The sequence below is a fragment of the Notamacropus eugenii genome, chromosome 1 (genome assembly GCF_028372415.1).
Source record: "Notamacropus eugenii isolate mMacEug1 chromosome 1, mMacEug1.pri_v2, whole genome shotgun sequence".
Taxonomy (NCBI): domain Eukaryota; kingdom Metazoa; phylum Chordata; class Mammalia; order Diprotodontia; family Macropodidae; genus Notamacropus; species Notamacropus eugenii.
In genome coordinates, this window is record NC_092872.1 from 720930247 (window position 1) to 720957107 (window position 26861).

At 40.6% G+C, this 26861-nt stretch overlaps 1 protein-coding gene across 1 annotated transcript in view; it reads right to left on the minus strand.

Moving 5' to 3' along the window:
- Window positions 1-1715: 1715 nt before the first annotated feature.
- The window catches only part of LOC140520121 (uncharacterized), a 34146-nt gene continuing 9000 nt past the window's right edge, over window positions 1716-26861 (minus strand). Inside the window, 4 exon segments of the mRNA XM_072633812.1 lie at window positions 1716-6434; window positions 12168-12290; window positions 19727-19813; window positions 26744-26830. Of these exon segments, the coding sequence (XP_072489913.1) occupies window positions 5010-6434; window positions 12168-12290; window positions 19727-19813; window positions 26744-26830 (1722 nt within the window). The 3' untranslated portion in view covers window positions 1716-5009.

Here is a 26861-nt window from a genome sequence, read left to right on the forward strand (position 1 = left end):
AAAAATTGGCCAGGCTTTAACCTGTTTTAGAACAAAGAAGGTGGGCTCCTTCCTTCAGATTTATGGTCTCTATGAGTGATTAATTAGACCATTAGAAAGGAATTTCTTAATTGCATAGGTTGTAAATACAATAAGAGAACAAGAGTTTGACAAAGTTTCAATTGAAATTAAGGCCCAGGATGTCTATGTTTTCTTTACCATTAACATGCCATAACATAGTATATGTCCACAAAATATTAAGATAAGGAAAATGTCCCATTATTCAGAAAGAGTGTCTTAGGTCAAATTAAAGGTCTCTTAAGGAGTGTTAAGTGAGCCCTATCTGGCTTTTCTTGACATAGGAAGAGGCATTCTCTGAGTTTGCTTCAGAGAGAACAAAGAGATTATTGCAAAATTTATATTAAATATTATAACCTGACACTAGTTTTTTAGGTAGCACACACCTTTCTGGTCTCCATGTACTAAGGATCAGTGGCATCGGCCTCCACGTTGTCACACATGAATCTCCATCTCCCGATGCTGCATGTTCACTAGTTTCCACCACTGCTGCCCCCGCCCCTCCCATTCCTCGAGTACTGTCCCTCCTTGTCTCAAAGTTTCCTGATTTCATTAGCTTCCTTCAAGAAGCCTTGCTTGGTCCATTATCTGTTTATTTCTTCCAATTTACCTTGTATATAGATTTTATGTAGCAAACAAGGAATCAAATGGTTTTTTAAGAGTCTGCTTAGTGCCAGGCACAAGAACTTTACAAATATTATCTCATGAAATCCTAACAACCCTGCTAGGTCCTCATGATGGGGGAAATTTGAAACCCTAAAAGGAGAGATCCTTGAACTTCCCCACATATTTCAGGAACCCATCATCTGGCCCACTCTAGCCCACCAGGATTACTGAATACTCCTTCATCCCATCTAGGCTCCTTTCTCTGTTAATTCCAGGCCACTTCAGGATACTTGCCACTGCCAGATTCCATCCACATCATCTCTAGTCTTTCTGTATAAAAATATCAGTCTCAACCTCATCAAACGCAGATTCTTCAAATCTCGCCCACTTCTACTGGTGTCACAAATAGTGCAGACTCACGAGGCACCTGACTGGCTTCTATTGGTGACACAATAAACTTGCTGCTTGGACTGAAAGGTCTGAGTGGTTGAATTCTTTTAAGGACCACACCCAACTGTGCCCTTGGATTTCAGGATTACTAGAACACCTACACTGCAAGACTGTCAACTCCATTTTACAGTGGAGAAAAATGAGGCAAACTACTCAGTGGCTGAGGGAAGATTTGAATGATTCAAAGCCAATCAATCTATCCCCAATATTTCCTAGTGATTATGCCTTCTCTGGGTGTGGGGGTCACATAATTGTTTGCAAATTGTGTATTTTCTTTTTCCAATCTGGGAATCGCAAAAGCCTACCACTTGCCTAGAAAAGATCTGGTGTTGAACAAAAACTTGTTGACTTAAATACTTGACCAAATCCTTTAGAATGTGAGCTCTCTGTGGGGAGGGGTACCTTGATTGGTAATCCCAAATCCTAACACAGAGCCTGGCATGCAATCTTGGCTTCTTGAATTGACATGATGGAGTACCTGGACAAGAAGGATTGGAATCATTTTCTCATTTTCTGCATTCCAAGATCTGACTATCAACTTTATTCAAGGAAGGGAACCCATTTTGAACTTGTTGGAGTCTATTCAGACGGAATTTGTTCAAAGGTGTAGGAAATGTCATACATATTACTCTAGGTGGAATTTCATAATTTTCATAATCAGTTGCCACACAAATTCTCATAAAACTTGGATATTATAAACAAACTTGCAAGCTCCGCCTCTCCAAACCTTTCTTGACCTGTTAGACAACTTTATTACTCAGTAAAGCACTTAACTACTTTAGAATTAGAAAACCTCTACTTTAAGCAACTTTTGTCCCAGGGCTGATAAGATTTTGTAACCTAAAGCATTTGGTCATTCCCCACAAAACTCCCCAAATAAGGAGAATCTATGTCTTCTCTGCTTTTCCCAAAAGCTAAGTTATTACTTTATTTTTTAAAATAAATATACTCAATTAAATACTTAGCAGTTTGTGAACATTGCAATCACATTCTCCAACAGTTTAATTCATCATTTTACAGCATCTAGATCAAAAGAGAAGTGGATTTCCTAAGAATACAAGTGCATCACCCACCAGGTATGATTTTTAAAGTTAACATTACTTATCAAATATTTCCCAAAACCACAATAAAATTTTGAAGCATAACAAAAGTTACATTACAGATTTGAAACAAATTTCACTGTTTTGGCAAGAATACCTTAAAAAAAACTTGGTGACACTGAAATGACATCAATTCCGTTGAATATATTTTCCAGATTATCACCAAATATAGAAAGCATTTGTCCAGCTATGATTTTAACACTCTAGATGGATTGTTGTCTTTTAACAAAATATTTATAAGAGAACATTTTGTTCCAGCAAAGAAGAACCTGAGTACCCATCAACTGGAGAATGGCTAATGAAATTACAGTATATAAATTCAAAGGATTATTATTGAAGAATAATGACAAACATCAGGATTTCACTGGAAACAGCTGTATTTTTAGGGAATTCATCACAGTAAGTAATTTTGGATGTTTAATGAGGTCTCTTAAACTGCAAAATCTAATGAGATCTTGGACAAGAGATTTAACCTTGTTAATTAGATCCCTAAGTTTTCTCTCCAGCAAGATTTTTCCAATGTATACTTAAGTACGATTCAAATCCAAGGAAAACCTTTTAATATCACAGTAACAATTCTATCTTCCAACCACTGCTTCCAAAGTTGCTCAGTTTTATGAAACCAAAAACTGTAAAATATTCTTATAGGGAAAAGATGTGGGAGGGTGACATTCTATACAATCAGTCCAAACACGTTCTGGAGCTGACTGAGGCTCGGATCCTAAATTTCTTAGTGCAAAATTCAGACTCAAATTTAAGAAATCAGGGAAAACCATTAGACCCTAAAGATATGATCAAAATAGCATGGCTTATGGATAGGAACTGGAAGTGATGCACAGATTTTGGGGATTAGATCTGGTAGACAGAGTGCCTGAAGAGCCACTGACAGCAATTCTTAATATTGCACAGGAGGCAACAACTAAATATATTTCAAAGAAAAAGAGCAACAAAACAAAATGTCTGTCTGATCAGACCTTACAAATAGCTGAGGAAAGAAGGGAAAAGCAAAGGGGAGATTTCCCCAAATGAATTCATAATTTGTGAGAATAGCAAGGAGAGATAATGGTTCCTTAATTGGGCATTGCAAAGAAATGGAAGAAAACAACTGAATGGGAAAGACAAGAGACCTTTGCAAGAAAATTTGAGCTATCATGGGAGTATTTCCTGAATATATGGGCATGGGGACTTCTGGGGCCAAGATGAGGCACTCACTTGTCTGAGCTCTTCCAGATTCCCTTGAAAACAACCTTGCAATGGCTCAGAACCTGTTTTGGAGCAGTGAACCACATTACCAGTCTAGGACGGCTTGTAAGGTGATCAGGAAAGGTGTCTCACTACAGTGGGAGAGTGCAGTTAAGTGAGGAAGCCAGTGACAGGTTTCACCCTAGGATGCCATAACACATGTTAGTGAAGTCATGAGAAACTTTAGGGATCCTGAGATAAATTCAATCTCTTTCTTTGGGCTTCATGCACTATATGAAATATACTATGTCTAATGAAGTCTGTGCTGCAGAGAGAAAACGTTACTCATTAATTAGATCCATAAGTTTTATCTCCAGCAAGATTTCTCCAATGTACACATTGGAATACACAAAAAATTGAGCTTCAGGTGATGACCTTCCTACCATTACTGCTTTTATAAGGGTTCCTTACATTGTGAATATTGTGCAGTCCACTGACCTGCCTCTTCCAGGAAAAGGCTGGTCCTCATTGAACACATTGATAAGTCTTTTCTCCACTAGCAATCCTTGATGCAAAGGAAGAGATGATCTCTGGTTGCAGACCTTTCCAGAGTCCAGAGAGGGTTAGATCATAAGGTGAAATTTCTGATGTCTACAAGCTCTATAGTGCTTGTAGAATGTATCTCCACATTCATTATGGGAATAGTTTCTCTCCCATGGGATTTCTGATAGGAAATATCAGAATAACATAATGACTTTAGCTTGAACACTTTTCATATTTATTGACTAATTACATATGTCTTGTAGAATGGATTCTCTGATGTCAGAGAAAAGAATGTTTCTTCCAAATAAATAAACAATTATTCAATTAGGACAAAGCTTTTTTCCCCCATCTCCTCATTCAGAAATTGGTCAGTGTAGGTGATTCAGTCTTTAAAGGGCACGGCTGCTGATCAGATGAAATCTTGGACAAGACTTATTCACCTGGGAAAATTTAGATCAGATCAAAACGTAAAGCGATTTTATTATAGGTGAGTTCTGGCGTTTTAGTGAAACAGTTCTGAGTTCTACACCCCACTGGTCTAGACTGCACTAAGTAATGGTGATCTGGCTAGAAATAAGTCCCCCTGTCCAAAACTGAGGAAAGATTCAGGCTCCTCCCACCCAGTCTCTCATTGGAATAAGTCCAAATCTCATAATACTCATTCTCATTAAGATTTAAGTAATCAGCATACACTTATGCCTATAGGTAACTCCCACGTAGCTAAGGGAATGTAAGTTTTGACAGGTCTCCATGATTCATATTTGCTTGGCAACAGATAGCTAAATGACCATTGTTTTACAAACTGTAAACAAATCATAATTAAATAATTACCAAGAAACGATGTCTCCTCAAATTTGTTTTCATCAGATTTGTATAATAAGGTGAGAGTGTACATAAAAGTTTCAGTTATATTATATATCTATCCAGTGTGAATTCTATTATGTGCAGCAAGTAGGAAGTCTAGTTCTGAAAGCCTTCCCACATTGATTACATTTATAAGGTTTCTCTCCAGTGCAGATTCTCTGATGTAGACTAAGTTTGGAGCTCTCTCTGAAAGTCTTTCCACATTCATTATTCAGGTTTATCTCCACTGCGGATTCTCTGATGTACAGCAAGAGATGAGCTGGAACTGAAGAACTTTTCACGTTGATTACATTCATAAGGTTTCTCTCCAGTGTGGATTCTCTGATGTAGACTAAGTTTGGTGCTCTCTCTGAAAGTCCTTCCACATTCATTACATTTATAAGGTTTCTCTCCAGTGTGGATTCTCTGATGTGCACCAAGTAGAGAGTTTAGTCTGAAAGCCTTTCCACATTGATCACATTCATAGGGTTTCTTTCCAGTGTGGATTCTCTGATGGGCTGCAAGATTGGAGCTAGACCTGAAAGTCTTTCCACATCGATTACACTCATATGGTTTCTCCCCAGTGTGAATTCTCTGATGTGTAGCAAGTAGGGAGTTTAGTCTGAAAGTCTTTCCACATGGATTACATTCATGTGGCTTCTCACTAGTGTGGATTCTCTGGTGTACAGCAAGAGGGGAGTTAGAACTGAAAGCTTTTGCACAATCACTACATTCAAAAAGTTTCTTTCTATTGTGGATTCACTGATGTGAAACAAGTAGGGAGTTTTCTCTGAAAGTCTTTCCACATTGATTACATTCATAAGGTCTCTCTCTAGTGTGGATTTTCTGATGTACAGCAAAATTTGAGCTGTATGTAAAAGTCTTTCCACAGTGATTACATCCATAAGGTTTCTCTCCAGTGTGGATTCTCTGATGTACAATAAGTTGGTAGTTCTCCCTAAAAGCCTTTCCACATTGATTACATTCATAAGGTCTCTCTCCAGTGTGGATTCTCTGATGTCCAGCAAGATTGCAGCTCTTTCTGAAAGCCTTTCCACATTGATTACATTCATAAGGTTTCTCTCCAGTGTGGATTCTCTGATGTACAGCAAGAGTGGAGCTAGAACTGAAAGCTTTTGCACACTCACTACATTCAAAAAGTTTCTTTCTATTGTGGATGCTCTGATGTGAAATAAGTAGGAAATTTTGTCTGAAAGCCTTTCCACATTGATTACATTCATAAGGTTTCTCTCCAGTGTGGATTCTCTGATGACCAGCAAGAGTGGAGCCCCTTGTGAATGCCTTTCCACATTGATTACATCCATAATGTTTCTCCATATGGATTTTCTGATGTAGAGTAAGATGGCCTTTAAATCTGAATGCATTTCCACATGGATTGCATTCATAACCTTTCTCACCATTGTGGATTTTCTGATGTTGAGTAAGACTGGAGCTCTGTAGGAATGCCTTTCCATGTTTATCATATTCATAAAGTTCCTCTCTAGTCTTGATGCTCTGATGTACACCAAGACTACAGCTGCAACTCCCAGGCTTTCCACATCTATTGCATTTAGGAGGTTGCCTCTCACTGTCAATAATGTGATGAATAAGGAAGGAGGAGTGTTCACTAAAATGTACACGACATTCATGAAGCTAATGTGGGTTTTCTCCAGCACAAATTTTTTGACAGTCAATTAGGGAGGACTGTTGACTCATGTTTTTCCTACAGTGATGACAACCATAAAGTTTATCTCCAGGGTGAACTTTCTGAAATACAGCACAGATTTGTCTCCTAGTGAAGTTACAGGGACCATCACTCATGAGGTTTTCTTGCTGTGTTTCTTTCACAGAAATATTTAGCTTTTCAGTAGTCTCTCTCTTTCCAGGTCTAATCATTCCTTCTGCAAAAAAACAAATCGTGAAACATATTTACAGAGACACAGGTACACACACACACAATTATAAACACTTCCCTCCACTCGAAGAAAGTAAACTGATCTACATGATACTTCTTCAGGTAAAGATAAAAGTCTTCCAAGTTAAACTGACACAATCACAATGTTTGAAAATGCCACTACTTCAGATTTGCAGAATAACTTGACTTGGAAAGACCTTCACAGACAATCACATTGGATCCTCAGAAACACCTCTGAAACTAGCAGACCCAGCATTCATGCTACAACCTCAAGTCAGGCCATGAACTCTGAATGGCTGAGTTACCTGAAAAGTATCCCTGCAGATGACATTAGATCAGCAACCCTTCAAGTGGGTATGTTTTGTCCACAGAATTTGATGGCCCTTCTCCATGCCACTTATTTTTGTTCAATTTTTTTTAAAGAAGAAAGGTTTTATTTTGGCTCTTTTTTCTCCCTCTCTTTGGGTCTTCCTATTACCTGAGACACAAAAATATTGAAATTAGACCAAGTCATAAGTGTACAATGGGGCTTTAAACTCAAGGGAAAAGAAGAGTCAATCAATGTAGGTGGGAAACTTAACTGTTGCCTTATTTTAAGAAACTGCCATGGCAACTGGCAGCCTTGAGCAAGCACAACTCTGATAAATCAACAGCCAGGAACACTGGACCAGAGACCCCTCCAGAAAGAAGATTAGGACTACTGAAAGCTCAGACACAGGCAGCTTTTATTACCAATAAAGCATTTTTAATTAAAATATGTACTTTGAAAAAACAAAACAGTATTGTGCATGTCATAGACAACAGTATTTATCAACATAAATTTTATATGCACTGAAAAACCAAAAACTGAGGTGACTCAATTGATTGCAATATTTGCTTTACTGCAGAGCTCTGGAACTGATTCTGCAATATCTCTGAGGTGTACCTGGATTTGTTCTCACTCTTGTGTTAATTTTTAATCTTTTTTCCCGTAATTCTACTCTCCTTAATCTATTTTTACATTCACTCCTTGAGTTCCCCTTTATTCCACTGTATCCTATTGAACTAGATGTCTTTACACTCCCAAACACTCTCCTTTCCCTGGATTAGTGAAGACCGAAGTTCCTGATCTGTTGCTTCTTCTCAACCATTTCCATGTTCCTCTGACAGACTGACAGCTCCTTGACCTCAGGGACTGCCTTTTCCCTTCCTAAAACTTGGTGAGATACCTAGAAAACTGGAGGTGCTTAATCCATGCTTTTTGACTGACAGGACCCATGGCTGACACCAGGCCCCAGCTTCTGCCTCAATCCCTATATTCTGTTCTTTGCCTTATTTGGCAAATGCAGACCTGTTTCTCACTCTTTCACTTTATCTCCTATTTGTGTGAACTTTGTCTGGTTCTAAACCTGATGGGACCTGAGCATGTCAAGAGAGAACATTGCAGAGACTCTTTTTAGGCTCCTGAAGCACCCAGTACTAAGGGACACCTAGGAATTTCTAATTAGCACTTGGCCAAACTGAGAGTGGCTGTCAGCTCAATGAATCCGGCCAACAATTCTCCAAGAAAGAGCCAAAGATTGGGCCTTAGAGATTAAGGGAGGAACACAAGTTGATAATTTAGGTAAAGCATATACTTGGATTAATTCTAAATGAGGCAACAACCTTTGCTTGTGCTTAGATGCTACCAAATGGAAAGAGAAAGTCATAAAACTTACTGCCTATGTCAACTACAATTTTAGGGTATTTAAACTCAGGGTGGACCTCAGGGTGGCAAGGGTATCCTTTGAGTCCCTTCGGGTAGTTAAGTGGTGCAGTAGGTACTGATTAGGGAGACTGATGTTCAAATCCAGCCTCAGACACACTTACTAGCTTTGCAACCCTTCACAAGTCACTTAGGGCTCTTACCCTTGATTTCCTTGTCTATAAAATAAGCCTGAAATGCAAATGGGAAATCATTCCAGCACCTTAGCCAAGAAAACCCCAAATGAGGTCACAGTGAAACAGAAATGACTGGAAGGACTGAAAACCACCATCTGACTCCCTATCTCCTTCACCACAGAAGCTTTCCCAATTCTTTTAATTTCTTCTTTTAATTCTTTCCCAAATGTCCCTGATTGCTTGCTCCCACTGTCCACCCTTCTACTCACCTTCTCAGTGGAGAAATGCCTTCTATTTTTTCTTTGAAAAAACTGGATACTTATCAAGAGCTATCTTATCCTCCTCATCCTCATCCATGAAGTGACATTTTTTTCACTTCGATGTCACCGTGAGATGAAGTGATCCCTGTGCTAGCTAAAGCAAACTCCTTTCCATGAGTAAATCATCCGATTCCAGGACATCATCTTCCTTAGTATCCTGCCCCTTCAGCATTCCCTTTTTTTCACTACTTTCCAGCCTCTCCCACACTAATGACTCCTTCCCTACTACTACAAACCATTTCTTCCTAATGCTCAAAACATGATCCTTTGATCCATACAATCCCAGAGACATTTTTCCATGATCTTTCTTCCATTTCTTGGCTAAACAGCTGGAAGTGCCCAATTACAACTGGGGTCACTGATACTTTTCTCTGAAATTCTCAGCAGTCTAGCTCCCAGTTTAATTGTTTAACATACTTTTCTCTGAAATTCTCAGCAGTCTAGCTCCCAGTTTAATTGTTTAACTGAAATTACCCTCTCCAAAATTTCCAAAAACATCCATGTTGTTAAATCCTCAGCTCATTTCTTCATCTTCATCTTTCTTTTCTTCTCTACAGCTTTTCACAATCAATCACCCTTCTTCTTCTCTTTCACTCTCTATGGGATTTAGTGACACTAATCTCATTGTTCTCCAAACCAAACTCATTCTCTTTCTTCCAACCCTCCCATCTTCCTACTTTCCTAATGCTCTCCAAGGAATCCTCCCATTAGAGCACATTCATAAATGAGATGTCATGCTTTTCTCACTGACTTTCAAAAATACTTCTGTCCCACATATTCAATCTGCTCCTAAGTCCTCTGACTGCACCCAGATAACATCTCTCCCATAACACCACCTTCTCTCCCAACACTTCTATTCTCTTGATTCAGGTCCTGAACACAACACACCAGAGCTATTCCAAGAACGTGATACTTGTTTCAGCTGCTCCAAGTCTCCCTCCACTCCAGTAATTCCATCACTCACACAGATCATCTTCCTAAGTTCTTGACTGATCCTATCACCACATCCTCAACAATCTCCAGTGGCTCCCTAGGAAAAGGATCAAATATAAAATTTGTTCTAAGGCTATTAATCACCTACCCTCTCTCTTTACATATCCCTCTCCTATTCTTCTAAATTTTCTTTCCCTTCACATCCCCACCAAACATACTGTAATCCAGTGGTATGGGACTCACTTCTGTTCTGTGAAGATGACACTCTGCCTTCCAAATGTTTGCGCTTTCCAAGCCATGTCCAGACATACAATGCCATCCTGGCTTCCCTGAAGCCCCAGCTAGGGCCCACCTTCCACCAATAGGCTTTCCAGTCCTCCTTCACTACAGTACATTTCCTCTCTCAATGAGATGCAATCTCTCTTCTCCGTAACAAGTTTCTACATGATTGTTGGCATGGCACCTACCCACCCAGTCAGTGAACACCAGGAGAGCAAGGGATGTTCCTTGTATCTCTTCATGTTGCTTAAGAGAGGGTATGGCTCATATCAGCAACTCTCTATGTCTTCATTGATGAGAAAAATGCCTAAGAAATAAACCATATTTAAAAGCCTAACCCCCTTTTGCACTTTCAGGGAAGTTCCATGCCCCCTAATTCTAAACAATGCATTTTTTTTAGGATCATAGATTTATCAGTAGGAGAAAGCTTATTTGCATGGTATCTGACATCCTAATTTTACGGAAGGGAAAACTGAGAATCAGTAGGGTTCAGGGACTTGTGCAGACTCACTGCTAAAAGTCTCTGAAAAAGAATCCCAATTAAGGTGTTCCTGCCCCCAAACCTAACACTTGCTTTGCTACAACACCAAGAGACACAGCTCTTATGTGCCTGCTTTTACCTCACTCACCTGGACAGCAGCTCCTCAGGTCTTCTTTTTCCAGCATCAATGGTATCTCCCTTTCCTCCAAATAAGAAACCAAATATTCTCTGGGAACTGGATGCCCTGATAATGTGGGAAAAGGAATGAACATGGAGAAATGCTTAGAATTTAGTTCTCTTGAGGGAAAACGGTGTACATACAAAGCTACTCCATTTTGAGAATCACCCCTTCATGTTCACAAACTTCTGGCTTATTCTTCCATTAATGGTTGTAATGCAAGTAAGTAAAAAAGGATCAGTACTGAGCTCCAGCAGATTAGAGCTCGATGGATCAGCTCTGGCTCTGTCTCCTCCTCAACTCCTCACTCCATAAAACCTATAAAAACCTTGTTCCTGTTCATGCAGCGAGTCATTGCTCTTCTGGTAAAATGCTCCTTTTGGGAACTTAATGAACCTTAGGTAGTCAAATTCTAACTCTGGGCCAGTCTCTAATTCCTGCCATTGACAGGGGCATGCAATCAAGGAGGAAAAGATGGTCGCCAGAAGTGCTTAAGGATGATTTCCATAGCATTTATTTTTGAGAACTTTGAGGAAAGGTCGGGGAGAAGATCATGGAGCCAACAGAGAATTAGAAAATTTGATCATACCGCACCTTCTCCAAAGGAGGCACTCATTGCAGAGTTCCCATTATCTAGAAATTAGAGGCAGCTGGTAGTGCAGTGGGGTGAGGCCTGGAAATAGACTGAGGAATGCCAAGGTTTAAATCTACCCTCAGACAGTTATTAACTCTGTGTCTGGAAAAGTCACAACCTCTGTTTGCTTCAGTTTTCTCAAATGCCAGATGGGGATAATAATATCAGCTAATAACATAATATTGTAAAGATAGGACATAACACAACAGTTGATGAACAGCAGGTGAAAGGAAAGGATTATTTCCCTCTGTCCTTTCTCACCATCTGTACAACATAGTGGAGGCAACTGAAGGAAAGATTACGGACAAATGTGTGACACTTGGCACAACCAGAAACTGAGAGTTACAAATTGATGCTTCTCAGAAAGAAGGATATCCTAAATACTTGGCCCATTCCAAAGATGAAGAGGTTACAGAGAAAAGCAGGCTGAGCACTTTTCAGATATTTGGCAGAGAAAATTACTACCCAGGGAGAGGTTTGGCTAAATAATCCATGGGATTAGTTCTACATCTGAGATGCTTCAACACTGACATTCCTCAAGCTACCTAGAACTGGCAGGAGACAGCTGCAGTAGCAACAACAGAACATACATGTTATCTTCTTACCATGTACTGATCTTCTAGAGGAAAACCAGGAAGCAGAATGACCCTATCTGTTGGACACTGGAGATCAGCACATTTTCCTTTCTAGTATCAGATAAATGCCCCAAGGTCAGCACACTGGAAAATGAAGATATTTCCTTTGATAGCAGACTCAAGAGGGGCCAGGAAAAATGTCCTTACCCACGGAGAGTAGGTTGTGGGCATTCTCTAGCATGATCTCCTTGTAAAACTCCTTCTGAGGATGGTCTAAGAGGTCCCATTCCTCTGGGGTGAAGTCCACAGACACATCCTGAAATGTCACCAGCTCCTAAAGCATCAAGAGTCACAAGATTTAGACCTGAAAAAGACTCCAGAATTCAGGCAGTATAACCCTCATCAAGTGAGAAGAGGAAACTGAAGCACAAAAAGGGGACTGACCTAAAAGTCTTATCCTAGTTTAGTGAGAATCAACATTTAAAACTATAGTCATTAAGAGCTCAATGAAAACTTGAGAGTATTTGATGTATGTGTTTTGTCTGTGAGATAGAAACACCAAAGGAGGAGAGAAAAGTGAAATTTCTTCCTTATCAGAACTGATAAAAATAATATTTTATCAACAATATTCTGTCAGGTTTGGGAGAAGCTGGCAAGTACAGTATATTGTGTGGTGCAATGGGGAGAATGTTTGCTTTAGAAAAAAGAGGGAAGAGAAAGAAAAAAATCAAGTTATTTCCTGAGAGCCTGGAATAAAGTCTTATCTAGATAAAAGATGAAAAGGATTCATAAGATATACTAATTACAATCCAGACTAAACTGAAGGAAATGAGACTTTCCAGCCAAGTGAAGAAGAATTCCCTGTTGTTACACTGTGTCTTGGGTCTGCCCTTTGTATACTCTGTCATGGCCAATACATGTTATGCCTTTTATTTATGATAGCTTTCATTTGTCAATAAATTATTATTTCCTTATTAAAGTATTTAGTTTTATAGTTGTTCATTTTTGTTGTTCTTTGTGTTCAAAGCAGACCAAAAGTGCATCACTCTGTAAGGGTTAAAGTACAATGTGTCTGACCATGGATGATCAGACTAATAGAGGCAAGAAGGCTCTACCACAGGTTGGGAACAAAGAGTCCACATGAACATTTGGGGTTGAGATGCCTCTCAATTTGCTCATCTCACTATTCTTTCAAATACTGCAATTCTGCTTTCCTAGCACAGCACAACACGTTCTTTAATGTTGATAAACTATTCTGGGTGGTCCTTTCCCACTGTCTCCCATGTCTCACCACTGATTCCAAAATTCTTCAGAGAGACCTTGGGAATATAGCCTTGTACTATGTCTTCTGACCACACTGAGTGCCTTCTTTGCATGTGTTCTCCATAAAACATCCTTTTTTAGGCAAACATCCTTTTGGTTATTTGAACAACATGGCCAATCCATCGAAGTTGTGCTCCCTGCTGTAGAATGTGAAGGACTGGCAATCTAACTGGAGAAAGGACCTCAGAGTTCAGTACTTTGCCAGGTGACCTTCAGAGTCTCCCTAAGACAATTTAAATGGGATTCAAAGATGATTCACAATTTCTCCACTTGCTACACTCAGTGGATGGTGCCATGCTGAATGGTAGACAACCTCTATTTTCTTTTTCTACATTTTCTGAAATATTATTTCCCTCTACTACGTTATTTTTTCAATATTTGTTGTTTTTAAAATTTTAGAGTTCCAAATTCTATCCCTCTTTCCCTCTATTCCCTCCCCCCCTAATTTAGATAATAAGCAATAAGATATAAGTTGTACACATGCAATCAGGTAAAACATTTCTGTATTAGTAATTTTGTACAAAAAGACTTGGAAAAAATAGAAAAAGAATGTAAGAAAAAAGGTGAAAAATAGCATGCTCCAGTCTGTATGGCAAACAGTATCAGTCCTTTCTCTGGAGACAGACTTTGCCATTAGTCCTTTGGGCATTTTCTTGGATCACTGTATTGCTGAGAAGAGCTAAGTCACTCACAGTTCTTCACTGAACCACACACATTGCTGTTACTGTATACAATGTTCTCCTCGTTCTGTTCACTTCAGGCTGCATCAGTTCAAGTAAGTCTTTCCAGAGTTTTCTGAAATCCTCCTACTTGTCATTTCTTATAGCACAATACTATCCCATTACAATCACATACTAGAGATTGTTTAGCCATTCTCAAACTGATGGGCATCTCTTCACTTTCCCACTCCTAAGCAATGCAAAAAAGAGCTACTGAAAATATTTTTGTACAAACAGGTCCTTTCCTCATTATTTTGATGTCTTTGGGCTATAACCATAACAGTGGTATGGTATTATTGGATCAAAGGTTATGCACACTTCCATAATTCTTTGGGCACAATTCCAAATTGCTCTCCACAATAGTTGGATCAGTTCATAACTCCACCAACAGAACATTAGGGTCCCAGTTTTTCTACATCTCTTCAACCTCCATCATTTTCCATGTTCATCATATTAGCTGATCTGGTAAGTATGAGTTGGTGTATCAGAGCTGTTTTAACTTAGCACATGTTTGATACAAATTTAGAGCATTTTTTTCATGATTATGGGTAGCTTTGATGGAATATTCTCAAAACTGCCTGTTCATATCCTTCAATTATTTATCAGGTGGAGAATGATGTGTATTTTTACAAATTAGAATCAGTTCTCTATTATTTGAAATGAAGCCTGTATCAGAGATACTTGTTGAAAAAAATTCCCCAATTCTCTCCTTTCCTTATAATTTTCAGAGTATTGCCTTTCTTTGTGCTAAAACTCTTAAATTTTATATGATCAAAATTATGGATTGTACATTTGTATTATTCTCTAGAACTTGTTCGGTCATAAATTCTTCCCTTATCCATGCACCCCATGGAATTTTTGCAAAATATAACTGTGAATGAGGGCAGAAAGATATTGCAAACATATGCAAAAAGGCAGAAATTACCAATATAGCCTTTCATTCTGCAATAAAATAAGAATGTAAATTGGCTCAAAGACAACAAGAGTCAAACCAAATGGAGACTTAACAACAATATTTATATATTTAATTCTATAGTAATTATATGATGGGGACAACTGGGAGCAGTGTGGATAGAACGTTGGAAATGGAGTCAGGAAAACGTGAGTTCAAATTCAGCTTCACACTCTTTACTAGCTAGGTGATCCTAGGCAGGGCTTTTCATTCTGTTTGGGTCAATTCCCTCAGCTGAAAAATGAATGAGCTGGAGAAATAAAAACCACTCCAGCATCATTGCCAAGAAAACCCCAGAAGGGGTCACAGGAGGACATGGCTGAACAACAGCAATAATAATCACAACAAAATTATAGAGGACACATTTCACAGAAGAAAATAACAAAATTCATTTGGAAAAATAAAAGAACTACAATAATGTCATAGGGAATGATGGAAATAAGTAAGAATAGGGGAGGAAGAGACATCGAACTATAGTAAACAACTCTGGTCATCAACACTCTGTGGTACTGGGGGAGAGAGGGAGAGAGAGAGAGAGGGAGGGAGGGAGAGAGAGAGAGAGAAGCGGGGAGAGGGAGAAATGAATGGAACAGACTAAACAAGGCAGCCTCAGAATCATTACAACTCAGTAACTCCATGTTTGGTAAAGTGAACAAAAGAATGATTAAGGAAAAAATCCATATTTGGCTAAAAAAAAAACACTGCTTAGAAAAGGAGAAAACTTTCAGGAAGGAAATCAGGATTAGATCAGCATCTCATACAATTCTCTACAATACATTCTAAATGGATATTTTATTGCTGTTCAGTTGCTACAGTCATGTCTGACCCTCCATGGCCACATTTGATATTTTCTTGGTACAGATCTGATATACTAAGAGGGTAAAAAAGAAATTGAAAGAATACACCAATCATCTCCTATAAAAGATCCAAAATGAAAACTGCCAGGAATACCATAGCTAAACTCCAGTGCTCCCAGTTCAAGGAAAAAAAGAGTACAATCAGCCAGAAAGAAATAATTCAGATGTCATGGAACTACAGTCAAGCTAACACACAGGTGAGGAACTTATACATTAAAAAAAAATCGGAGGGTGTGGAATACAACATTCACCAAGACAAAGGAACCAGGATGGTGAACAAGAATCACATATCCAGAAAAACTGAATATAATTCTTCATGGGAAAAAAATGAACATTCAATAACTAGAGGATATTCAAGTATTCCTAATGAAAAGACCAGAAGTGAACAAAAATTGGCTCTTGAAATACAAAACCCAAGAGAAATATCAAAAGGTAAACAGAGCAAACAAAAGAGATTCAATAATGTTAAATTGTTTATATTCCTAAAGTGGAAGATGATACCTGTAAGGCTGAAGACCTTTATGATTATTAGGGCAATCAGAAGGAGTATATATTGATAATACACATTAACTGTGATGGGGTGGTATTTAAGAAAACAAAACTAAGGGGTGAGAAAGAGAAGTGCATTCCAACAAGAAGGAAGGGAAAGGTAGAAGTGGATGAATTATCTCACATAAAAGAGGCAAAGAAGAGCTATTCCAGTGAAGGGGAACATGGGGAAGGTGGGAATGGAGGCTCAAAGAGAGAAAAACATATATGTTTAGATAGGTATAGATACATAACTCATCCTATATGGAAGTCAAAGAGGGAATAACATGCTTAGATGGGTACAGATATCTAACTCATCCTATATGGAACTCAAAGAGGGAATAACATACATGCTTAGATGGGTACAGATATATAACTCATCCTACATGGAAGTAGAAAGGGACTTGGATAAGGGGGAGAGGGAAGAGACTGATAGAAGCAAGGGCAGATTGGGGGAGGCATTGGTCAGAAGCAAAACACTGGTGAGGAGAGAGAGTAAAAGGTGAAAGAGAGAGTGAGAAGGAGACATAGGATGGAGGGGTATACATAGGTATCATAACTGTAAATATGAATGGAATTAACTCATCCTTACATTGAATTAATAGATGCAAAATGGATAATTCTGATTGTACTAAATTGAAAAGGGCTTAGTACTTCCTTTGCCAGAGAGGAGATAAGAAAGGACTGAGTTTGGGGAACTATTCAAAATTCTGGAAGTTTTCTTTTGTAGTGGGAGAAAGGGAGGTCCTGAAGGAGACAAACAAAATCAATAAGATCAAGACTACAAGGAAAGCTGATACCTGGGAAAATTTTACACCAAGTAAATCTTATAAAGATCTCATTTCTCAAATGTATAGAGTAGTGAGTCAAATTTAGAAAAATACAAGTCACAACCCAGTTGATCAATGGGCAAAGGATATGAACAGGCAGCTTTGAAACAAGGAAATCAAGGCTTTTTATAGTCATAAAAATTCTCAAAATGACTATTAATTAGATAAAGGCAACTTAAAACAACTCTCAAATTAAAACAAACCTCATACCTATTTAATTGGCCAATAAAACAGAAAAGGGAAATGCTAAGTATTGGAGGGAAGTAGGAAAACAGGGACCAAAAAGCACTGTTGCTTCATTTGTGAACTGAACCAACCATGATGAGAGTATTTGGAACTATACTACAAGGGGTACAAAAATGTGGATGCCCTTTGACCCAGGAATAACAACATGAAGTTGCTATCCACAAAAGGTTTTTTTCAAAAGACAGAAAAAGACCTACTCATACTCTTTTTGTCGTTGCAAAGTATGGGAAATTGAAGAGATGCCCACTGATTGCGGAATGCCTTTCCAAGTTGTTGTATATGATAGCAATGGAATACTATTGTGTTACAGAATATGACAAGCAGGATTTCAGAAAAACTTAGGAACACTGAAATGAACTGATGCAGAAGGAACTTTGTAGAAACAACAGCAACATTGTATGATGAACAACAGTAAATAACTTAGCGATTCTCAGCTACATGATAACCTAAGACAATCTGAAAGGATTCACGATGAAAAATGCTCTCCCCCTCCGTAGAAAGAAATGATTCAGAATACGGACCTAAAACATACTAGTTTTTACTTGCTTTCTTTTCAGTACCATTTTTTCCCCATGAACTAATATCGAAATGCTTCACATGATTGCATACATAGAACCTATTTCTGATTGCTTACCACATTGCAGGAGGGGTAAGAAGAAGAAGGTAGGGAAAGAACTATGACCTCTGAATTAAGAATAAAAATGTTTTTACATGTAATTTGGGGAAAATGAAGCATTGTTTTAAAAAAGACTAAAAGTCAATGGCAGATAGGTGACACAGTAGACAGAGTGCCAGTTCTAGAGTCAGAAGGATCTGAGTTCAAATTTAGCGTCAGACACTTACTAGCAATGTGACCCTGAGCAAGTCACTTCTCTGTGTTTGTCTCAGTTCCTCCTATGTAAAATATGCTGGAGAAAGAAATGAGGAAACACTCCAGTATCTCTGCCAAGAAAGCCCCAATGTATCACAAACAGATAAGGCTAAAACAAATGGAAAATAACAAATAGTCATTCCCCAATAGACAAATGGTTAAAGGATCTGAACAAAAAATTATCAGAAACTGCCAAGAATTCCCAGTCACATGAAAAAACGCTCCAAACCACTAAGAAGAGAAAAGTAAACCAAACCACTAAGAATTCATCTCACACTCTGCAAAACTGACAAAAATGATAATAGCACCAGCCAATGTTGGAGGAGCTGTGGGAAGCTGGGCACACAAATACATTGTGGATGGAGCTCTGGAATGGGAGAAGATCATGCAGATCTGAGTTCAAATGCTGCCTCAGATACTTACTAATTATGTGACCCTGGATGGGAACTGATTCTGTTGGCCTCAGTTTCCTGAACTGCGAAATAAAGATAAGAGCAACTACTCTATAGGGTTGTTGTGAAGAAGGTCAAAAGTAGATTTGAGGGAGAAAGGAAGACACTCCACTGGGTCTTTGCCTTTGAGCCCTATGCCTCTTGGATAAGAACTGAGTGTCTCCTTTAGGACCTTCCTTTCCCCCACTACAAAAGAAAACTTCCAGAATTTTGAATAGCTCCCCAAACTCAGTCCTTTTCTATATCCTCTCTAACAAAGGGAAGTACTAGGCCCTTAACAAATGCAAATAAAGTAACAGCTAAAGAAGGTATTCTTTTCTTTGGCCTGGTCCAAACAGCTCTGTTAATGGCCTTTGAACAGGGAAATGTGACCACCCAAGAGCCAACTTAACCTGTCTTCTTGAGCTTCCATATTTTCCAGAAACAGAGGACCAGAGTATGCAGGAGGCCAGGAGCACCTCAGTCCCTGCTCACAGTATTTACTCCTGTTACCCCTCACTACCCCTCAGTATGCCCTTGATGATGCCCAGCTACAGGACAGTGTGCAACTGACAGATTAACTATTTGTGTAGATCAGACCATGGTGGATAAGCAGAGCATCCTGTCTTCCGGGTCTGCCTGGGAGAGCTTGGCCAAAGAGGCAAAAGGGGCAGGGGTGGGGAGTGGTGGGGGGAGTCCTATCGATATGTGGGGGAGGGTGACAGGCATGGATACAGGAGCAAAGACAAGACCCCTACAGAACAGAGAGGAATAAGTGAAGCGGCCTGAGGAGGGCAGCCACTGGGGATGAGGGGTAGTTAGTGATTATGATGCCAACATGCCAGGGATTAGTTCAAAGGACAGAGAAGAGGATGGTGTTGTTACTACTGTTTTCAATTCCTGCCTATTTTTGTAAAGGAACGATCCATAGATAGGGTATTGCCAGCCTCCCAGACAGTTCTCTTTTGAAATGGCCTCTTTGGGGGTCAAGTCCGTGGACAGAGTGCACTCACCTGAGGTGGGGGTCTGCAGCTGCCAAGGGCCATTCCTTCTGGCTCCACTCTCAGGCTGGGCCAGGCTTTGGTCTTCTGCAGACTGAGCTGGGGAGAGAAAAGGATTCCTGGGCAGGAGGGTTGACTGTGGGGATATACAGGGGGTGAGGCCCTGCCCTCGGGAGAGAGAATGAAGCCAAAAGGTAGGATCAGGTTTCAGGGTCCCACCCTCTCCCATTCCTCTTCTTTCCCCTTCCCCTCCCCAAATCATCAGATCATCAAGAGGCAGAAGGGGCTTGGGATTCCACATCCGACAAGAGCAGTCAGAGCCTCAGTGGCTCCTGAATCAGAGATTTCCCTTTGACTGAGTAGGGGACCAGGAACCTGAAAGGGCAACCCAGCTTCTGACCTTTCCCCCACACCTCCACCTACATACTAAATAATCCCTTCAATTTCCTGTCAAGGTGACCCCCACCCAGTCCAGCCCTTCATTGTGGGTCACCTTGGAATCACCCCAGGCTATTAATCTTCATCCAGGCCCCTTCTCCTCCACCTCAGGATCACTACAGCCAATTTACCACCCCTCAAACCCATCCCAAATCTTCAAACCATCTTTCCTTTTTCCCTATAAAACTCACTCTTGAGGAGATCAAATGGGCAGATTAAAAAAAAAAAATCTTACCCTCCTCTACAGGCAAAACAATCAGCCTTGTCTCTGAATGGAAAAAGGCCTGAGGGGCCCAATTCCTGGGAGGCAGATCCAGGCCTTCACACGAGCGTTTCCAGGTTCACTCAAGCCTTTCACTTTTATTTCACTCAAGACAGGATTCCTGGGTCCCTGCGGGTAAGGTGTGAATTTTGTGAAAAGGTGACACAATCTTAAATTGGGGGGTTGAGGGGGCAGCCCCAGACTCTAAAGAAGTGGTCGGGAGCCTAGAAAAGAGCAGCAGGAAGCTTGTCCAGGGACCTGGCTGGGGAGGGAGGATTGCTCCCAGGAGCAATGGAGCTAGAGTCACCACAGGCTCAGAGGGGGAGGATGAGACCCAATGGGATGAACAGCCAGCAGGTCTGTGAGGGGCTGGCTCCGACCCACCTGGCACCTGCACCCACAGAGATGGCCTCCACAAGGCAGAGATCTCGGGTCCAAGAGAAGACAGCGTGATCCGGGATCTGAGGAAAGAAGGCAGAGGGAACTCCAGTCCAAGGGTTGAATGCAGAGAGATCTCAGCACAAGTTCCAGTTTTCAGCCAGCACACTCTGAGAGGCTGCTCCCAGCCTCTGAGGCCCCCTTTCCTCCAATTACAGCCAGATCCAGGCACTCAGGACCCTATTTCCCTCTCCTTCCCAAGACCTGCCCTCTATCAACTGGATACAGCCTTGACTACTGGGATGACCCCTCTTCTGCCCTAGACTCCACCCAGACCTCCAAACTCCACCCCAGAGCTCCTGTTCCACCTGGACCACCCCCACCAGGCTGGTCAGCTCTGAGGGCTCCTCCTCCCTCATCACCCTCCACCTGATTTCTTATTGGAGGAAAGATTCAGGACTTTAGGAGTTGGGAGGTGGAGAACAAGGCAGAGGCCAGCTGGAGATTTCCAGGCAAGCCTGGGCTTCACAGCCCAAGGGAGCTTAGTTTGAGAATGGAGGTTATTCACCAAACGCAAGCAGTTTGATTAGCATTCTCCTAGTTTGAATGAGAATGTGGCTCATTTCCAGTCTGATCCCAGCAGGATGATTGGGATGTTTGACCAGCTAAGGGTAGATCCACCCTTAAGGTGAAACAGACTTAAAATGTGGCACTTAAGGGCTTGTGTTTAGGAGCTGAAAGAGTAAGAATTCGGTGTCACTGTGTCAGAATTACCCTTTGCTCCTCCCTGAACGCAGTCAGCCTAGAGGGTCAGAGGCATAAATGGACAAAGTGCTTTTTCTAAGGTAATTCTCAATAAGATAATCAGCTGAATTGATGTTATTGAACTGGCAATTTTGTTTCATGTATTAACACTGTAACATCTTTTATGTTGTTATTAGGCTCCAAAATTTTCTCAAATGGGGATCTGGGAGAACCATTGTATATATTTTTAATTTGAAAAAAAATTTTTTAAAGGGACATGCACGTCTTTTTATCTGAATGCTATGAATTTATGACAAACTCTAAGAGAGTGGTTATAATGTTTCCAAACTGTTCTCAATTTAATTGGGTACATTTTACTTTACAATGTATGATTATTTACTCTTGCAGAAAAGTTCCTAGGACCTGGTAAATTCTCCATTCAAGGCAAAACTCAGGACAAGGAGAATTAAAAGGAGTTTGTTATGCTGCGTCAATGTAGAAACACATTGAGGAGTTGATCACCTTAGATCACCAAGGAATTCAAGATGGAACTAATGAGGATTAGGGGACCCCAAAATACTGACACACCGGGTCCTGCTTGAATGAACTCAACACAAGCCTTCTTAAACCAAAGAAAAACAAAGTTTATTAAAGATTCCCCTTACTGGGTTGACTCTTAAAGGAGCCTAAGCATTTGTAACACTTGTATTCACAAGCGGGCCAGAGAGAATCTCAGGTAGACAGTGTGAGTTTGATTGAATGTGAGCACCTTCATGGAGGCAAAATGGACCTTAAATACAGAAAAATACTCAGGGAAGCATCCAGGTGTCTCGAGGTAATCCCAGGGTCAGAGATCAACCTCATGGAGGATCCTAATGGGAGTGGCTGGTAGTGCAGACAATCCACAAACCAGGCTGGGCAACTTGGACTTTAAGAGAATGCTAAGTAATGGGGAATATGAAAAGGATGCCTGGATCAAAGGAAGAGAATGCTAAATGGTGGTCAGATAGGGAGTATCTAGATAAAACATGAAAAAGATTCATAAGAGATACTTAATTAGAACCTGGACTGAACTGAGGAAGATGAGACTTTTCAGCCAAGAGAAGGGGAATTATGTGTCATTACATTGGGTCTGGAGGATGCCCTGGATATAACCTGTCATGTCCAAGGCATCTTTCACCTTCTCTGTATGAGTGCTTTCATTTCTCAATAACTTATTATTTCATTATTAAAATATTCGTTTGTATAGTTGTTTGTGTTCAAAGCAGCCTAAAATGAAATCACCATGTAAGAGTGAAATTATAATGTTTCTGACCATGAACGATGAGACTAAAAGAGGCCAGAAGGCTTTACCACAGGCTGGGAACAGAGTCCACGTGAATATTTGGGGTGGAGATGCCTGTCAATTTGCACATCTCACTATTCTTCTGAGATGCTGCAATTATGCTTTGCTTGCACAGCACAGCATGTTCTTTGATGGCAATAAGCTGTGCTGGGTAGTCCTTTGCCACCGTCTCCCATGTCCCACCACTGATCACAAAATTCTTTAGAGACCCTGGGAATGCCCTTGTATTATGTCTTCTGACCACATTGTGAGTGCCTTCTTTGCATGTGTTCTCCATGAAATAGTCTTTTAGAAAAACATACTTTTGGCATTTCAACAACATGACCAGTCGATCAGAGTTGTGCTCTGCAGTAGAATGTGAATGATTGGCAATCTAACTTGAGAAAGTCAGAGTCCTGTACTATGCCAGGTGACCTTCAGAATCTTCCTAAGATAATTCAAATGGGATTCAAAGAAGATTCGCAATTTCTCCATTTGCTGCAGTTAATGGATGGTGCCCTGCTGAGTGGTGAAGAACCTCTATTTTCCTTTTTTCCATTTTCAAAAAAAAATATTTCCCCTAACTATGTTTTTTGCTTTTAATTTGTTGTTTTTTTAAAGTTTTCAGTTCCAAATTCTATCACTCTTTCCCTCAATTCCCTACTCTGTAATTTAGATAGTGTAGGTGTAGGGTGTGTTCAGGAAGGACCAGTGCCTTTGGCGTGATGGCTGCCCAGCCCTTTTTGGGACTCTTTCCACCTTTGGTGTCAACCTGTTCCACCTAACTCTCACCTGTGGTTCCAAGAAGCTGCAGCATGTGCATCAGCCACACTCCTGTAAACCATTTCAGCAGACTGGCCAAAACAGGTTGAGGGTAAACAAGGGATCTCAAACCAGTTGGTGAGTTGGGGGGGTGTCTACTCCAAGCACGTGAAGACTTCCTCTGGTGGAATGGGTGGATGAGAACAATTTGTTCCAAAGGCCATGAAGGCAGATGAAGCAGGTGATGTGGAGCACTTAGAGCTTGGTTAGACACTGAAGATGCCAAGGTTATCCACTGCAACCTGACCCAATACCAGCTGTCTTGACTCTGTCCTGCCACTGGACTATGAGGACTCTGGAAGAGAGAGTGAGGCTGATGACTTTATGCAATTCTGCCTTACTTAAATCCAATTTATACATGAATCAAAAGACATCACCCATACTATTTGACTATTATACCTCAAAGTTCTGTGGTGGCAGGCAAGTGATAAATCAGGAGGTGGGAATACACAGGGAGCTGTAGTCACAACCCTGCAAACAGGTGTCCCAGGCCACTGGGTCCTTTCTCATTGGAAGCAGCAGAGGGACCTGGCAGACCCCTGGGTGTCTAAGCAGCATTTTAAGGATAGCACTGCTACCTCTGGTGTGAGGAAGGGGGCTAGAAAAGGTGCCTAAACATTGTCTCCTTACCCAGCCCTGGCCTTATTACCATGGCAAGCAGGGAATCCCACTATGTAGTTGAAACACAAAAAGGATAAACAAAAACGTACAAAAACATCTGCAAAGATGATTCCACTCACCATTGGCACATGGAATGTGTACACAGTAATAGACAACACAAAATCCAGTAGACCTGAAAGAAGAACTGCTGTTGTGGCAAGAGAACTCAACAAGTATAGCATCCAAAGAGCAGCTCTGAGTGAAACAAGGTTGGCAAATGAAGGCCAGCTTACTGAATTTGGGGCTGGATACAGCGATTTCTGGAGTGGGCACAGTGAAGGGGAGTGCTGTGAAGCTGCCATGGGTTTTGCAATCAAAACTAATCTAATCAGCAAGCTGGTATGCCTGATAAAAGGACTGAAGGACAGGCTCATGACAATGCGATTGCCCCTCACAGGAAAACGTCCTGCCACCATCATCAGTGCCAATCCTCCCACCATGACAAACTCTGATGAAATCAAAGACAAATTTTCAGAAAATCTATAGACCCTTATCATCAATGTGCCAAAAGAGGGCAAGATTATAATTCTGAACAACTTTAATGCTAGAGTAGGCTCAGAAGGCAGACTTGACAGGGAGTATGAGGGAGGAATGGAGTTGGAAACAGCAATAGCAGTGACCATTTACTGCTGAAGACTTGTGCATCATATCACCTTCTCATCACCAACACTGTCTTCCATTTACCTAAACACAATAAAACTTCATGGATGCACCCTTGCAGCAAACATTGGCATCTAATAGCCTATGTGATTATAAGGAGAAGGAACAGACAAGATGTGAGAGTGACAAAGGAAATGTGTGGTGCAGTGTGGTGCAGACTGATTGACCATAGACTTATCCTTTTCAAGCTAAATATTCACATTCGTCAAAAGTGCCACCCTCAAGGCAAAATGACTACCAGAAGAATTAATCTCAACAAATTAGAGTTCTTCTTAGAGTGTGCACAGTTTGTTGCTGACTTGGAGGAAAAGTTGAGCCAACACACAATTGGCAACAGTGGAGGACAAAAGATATGGGCAGCTGTCAGAGATTTGCTGTACAGCACTGCATTTGCTCATCTGGGTCAGAACACTTGCAAACACCAAGACTGGTTTGATGAAAATGATGGGGAAATTCAGAAGCTGATAAATGAAAAACAAGTATTTCACAAGATGTGCCAGCAGGATAGTTCATCCACTTCTAAACAGGCAACATTTATTTCCATCAAAAGGAAAGTACAAGCAAAGTTTAGAGAGATGCAGGATTTCTGGCTCAGTAAGAAGATGAAATTCAGTTTTATGCTCATAGTAACAATCCAAAGTGCTTTTATGATTCCCTGAAAGCTTTGAATGGACCAAAAACCTATGGTGCATCACAACTACTCAGTGCTGATGGGGCCACACTCATCAGTGATAAGGACATGATCCTAGAGAGATGAGCTGAACACTTCCATAGTGTTCTCAACAGACTATCATCAATCAATGCTGAGGTCATTGACCCTTTACCTCAGGTTGAAGTCAATCCCTCCTTAGCTGAACTTCCAACTGAAGAGGTTTAGAGGGCTCAATTAGGCTCCTTTCATGTGGCAAAGCACCTGGTACTAATTCTATTCCAGCTGAGATTTACAAAGTAGGGGGACCCCTGCTCATACAAAAGCTAACTGATTTTTTCCAGGTTACATGCAAGAGGAGGTTATCCCTCAGGAGTTCAAGAATGCCTCCATTGTCCATCTCTAAAAAGGTTAAAGGGAACAGATTGCCCTCGAGAATCACAGGGGGATCTCTCTCTTAGTCATTGCAGGCAAAGTTCTTGCTAGAGTACTCCTTAATGGGTTGATCCTTCACCTGGAAGATGGGGATATACCTGTCAGCCATTGTGGCTACAGAAAGGGTCGAGGAACAGTCAATGTGCTACTTGCTGCTGGACAACTCCAGGAGAAATGCCAGGAGCAGAAGAGAGGTCTGTACACAATATTTCCCGGGTTCGGGGTACTGGACAATTCTCTTGTGCCTTCCCAGTCATCAGTGGAGTGAAACAAGTCTGTGTACTTCCCCCATGCTTTTTAGCATGATGTTTTCAGCCATGTTGACAAATGTTTCAATGAGGATGAAGACAGCATCAAGGTCAACTACTGTACTAATGGCAAATTCTTCAATTTGAAACAGTTACAAGCCAAGACTAAAGTGGAGGGAGTGTTGGTGCATGATTTTCTGTTTGCAGAAGACTGTGCACTCAATGCAGCCTCTGAAGCTGAGATGGAACAAAATATGGATCAATTCTCTTCTCCTGTGTTAATTTTGGCCTAATAATTAACACCAAGAAAACACAGGTGCTCCATCAGCCAACATCACACCATCCATATGTGGAACCATCGGTTGCAACAAATGGACAAGTTTTGAAAGCTATGGATAAGTTCACTTACCTTGGAGGTATACTTTCCAGGGAAGTACACATTGAAAATGGGGTTGGTATATGCACGGCCAGAGCCAAATCTGATAATGCCTTGATACTTGGGAACAGAGGGGGAAAAAGGAGATGGG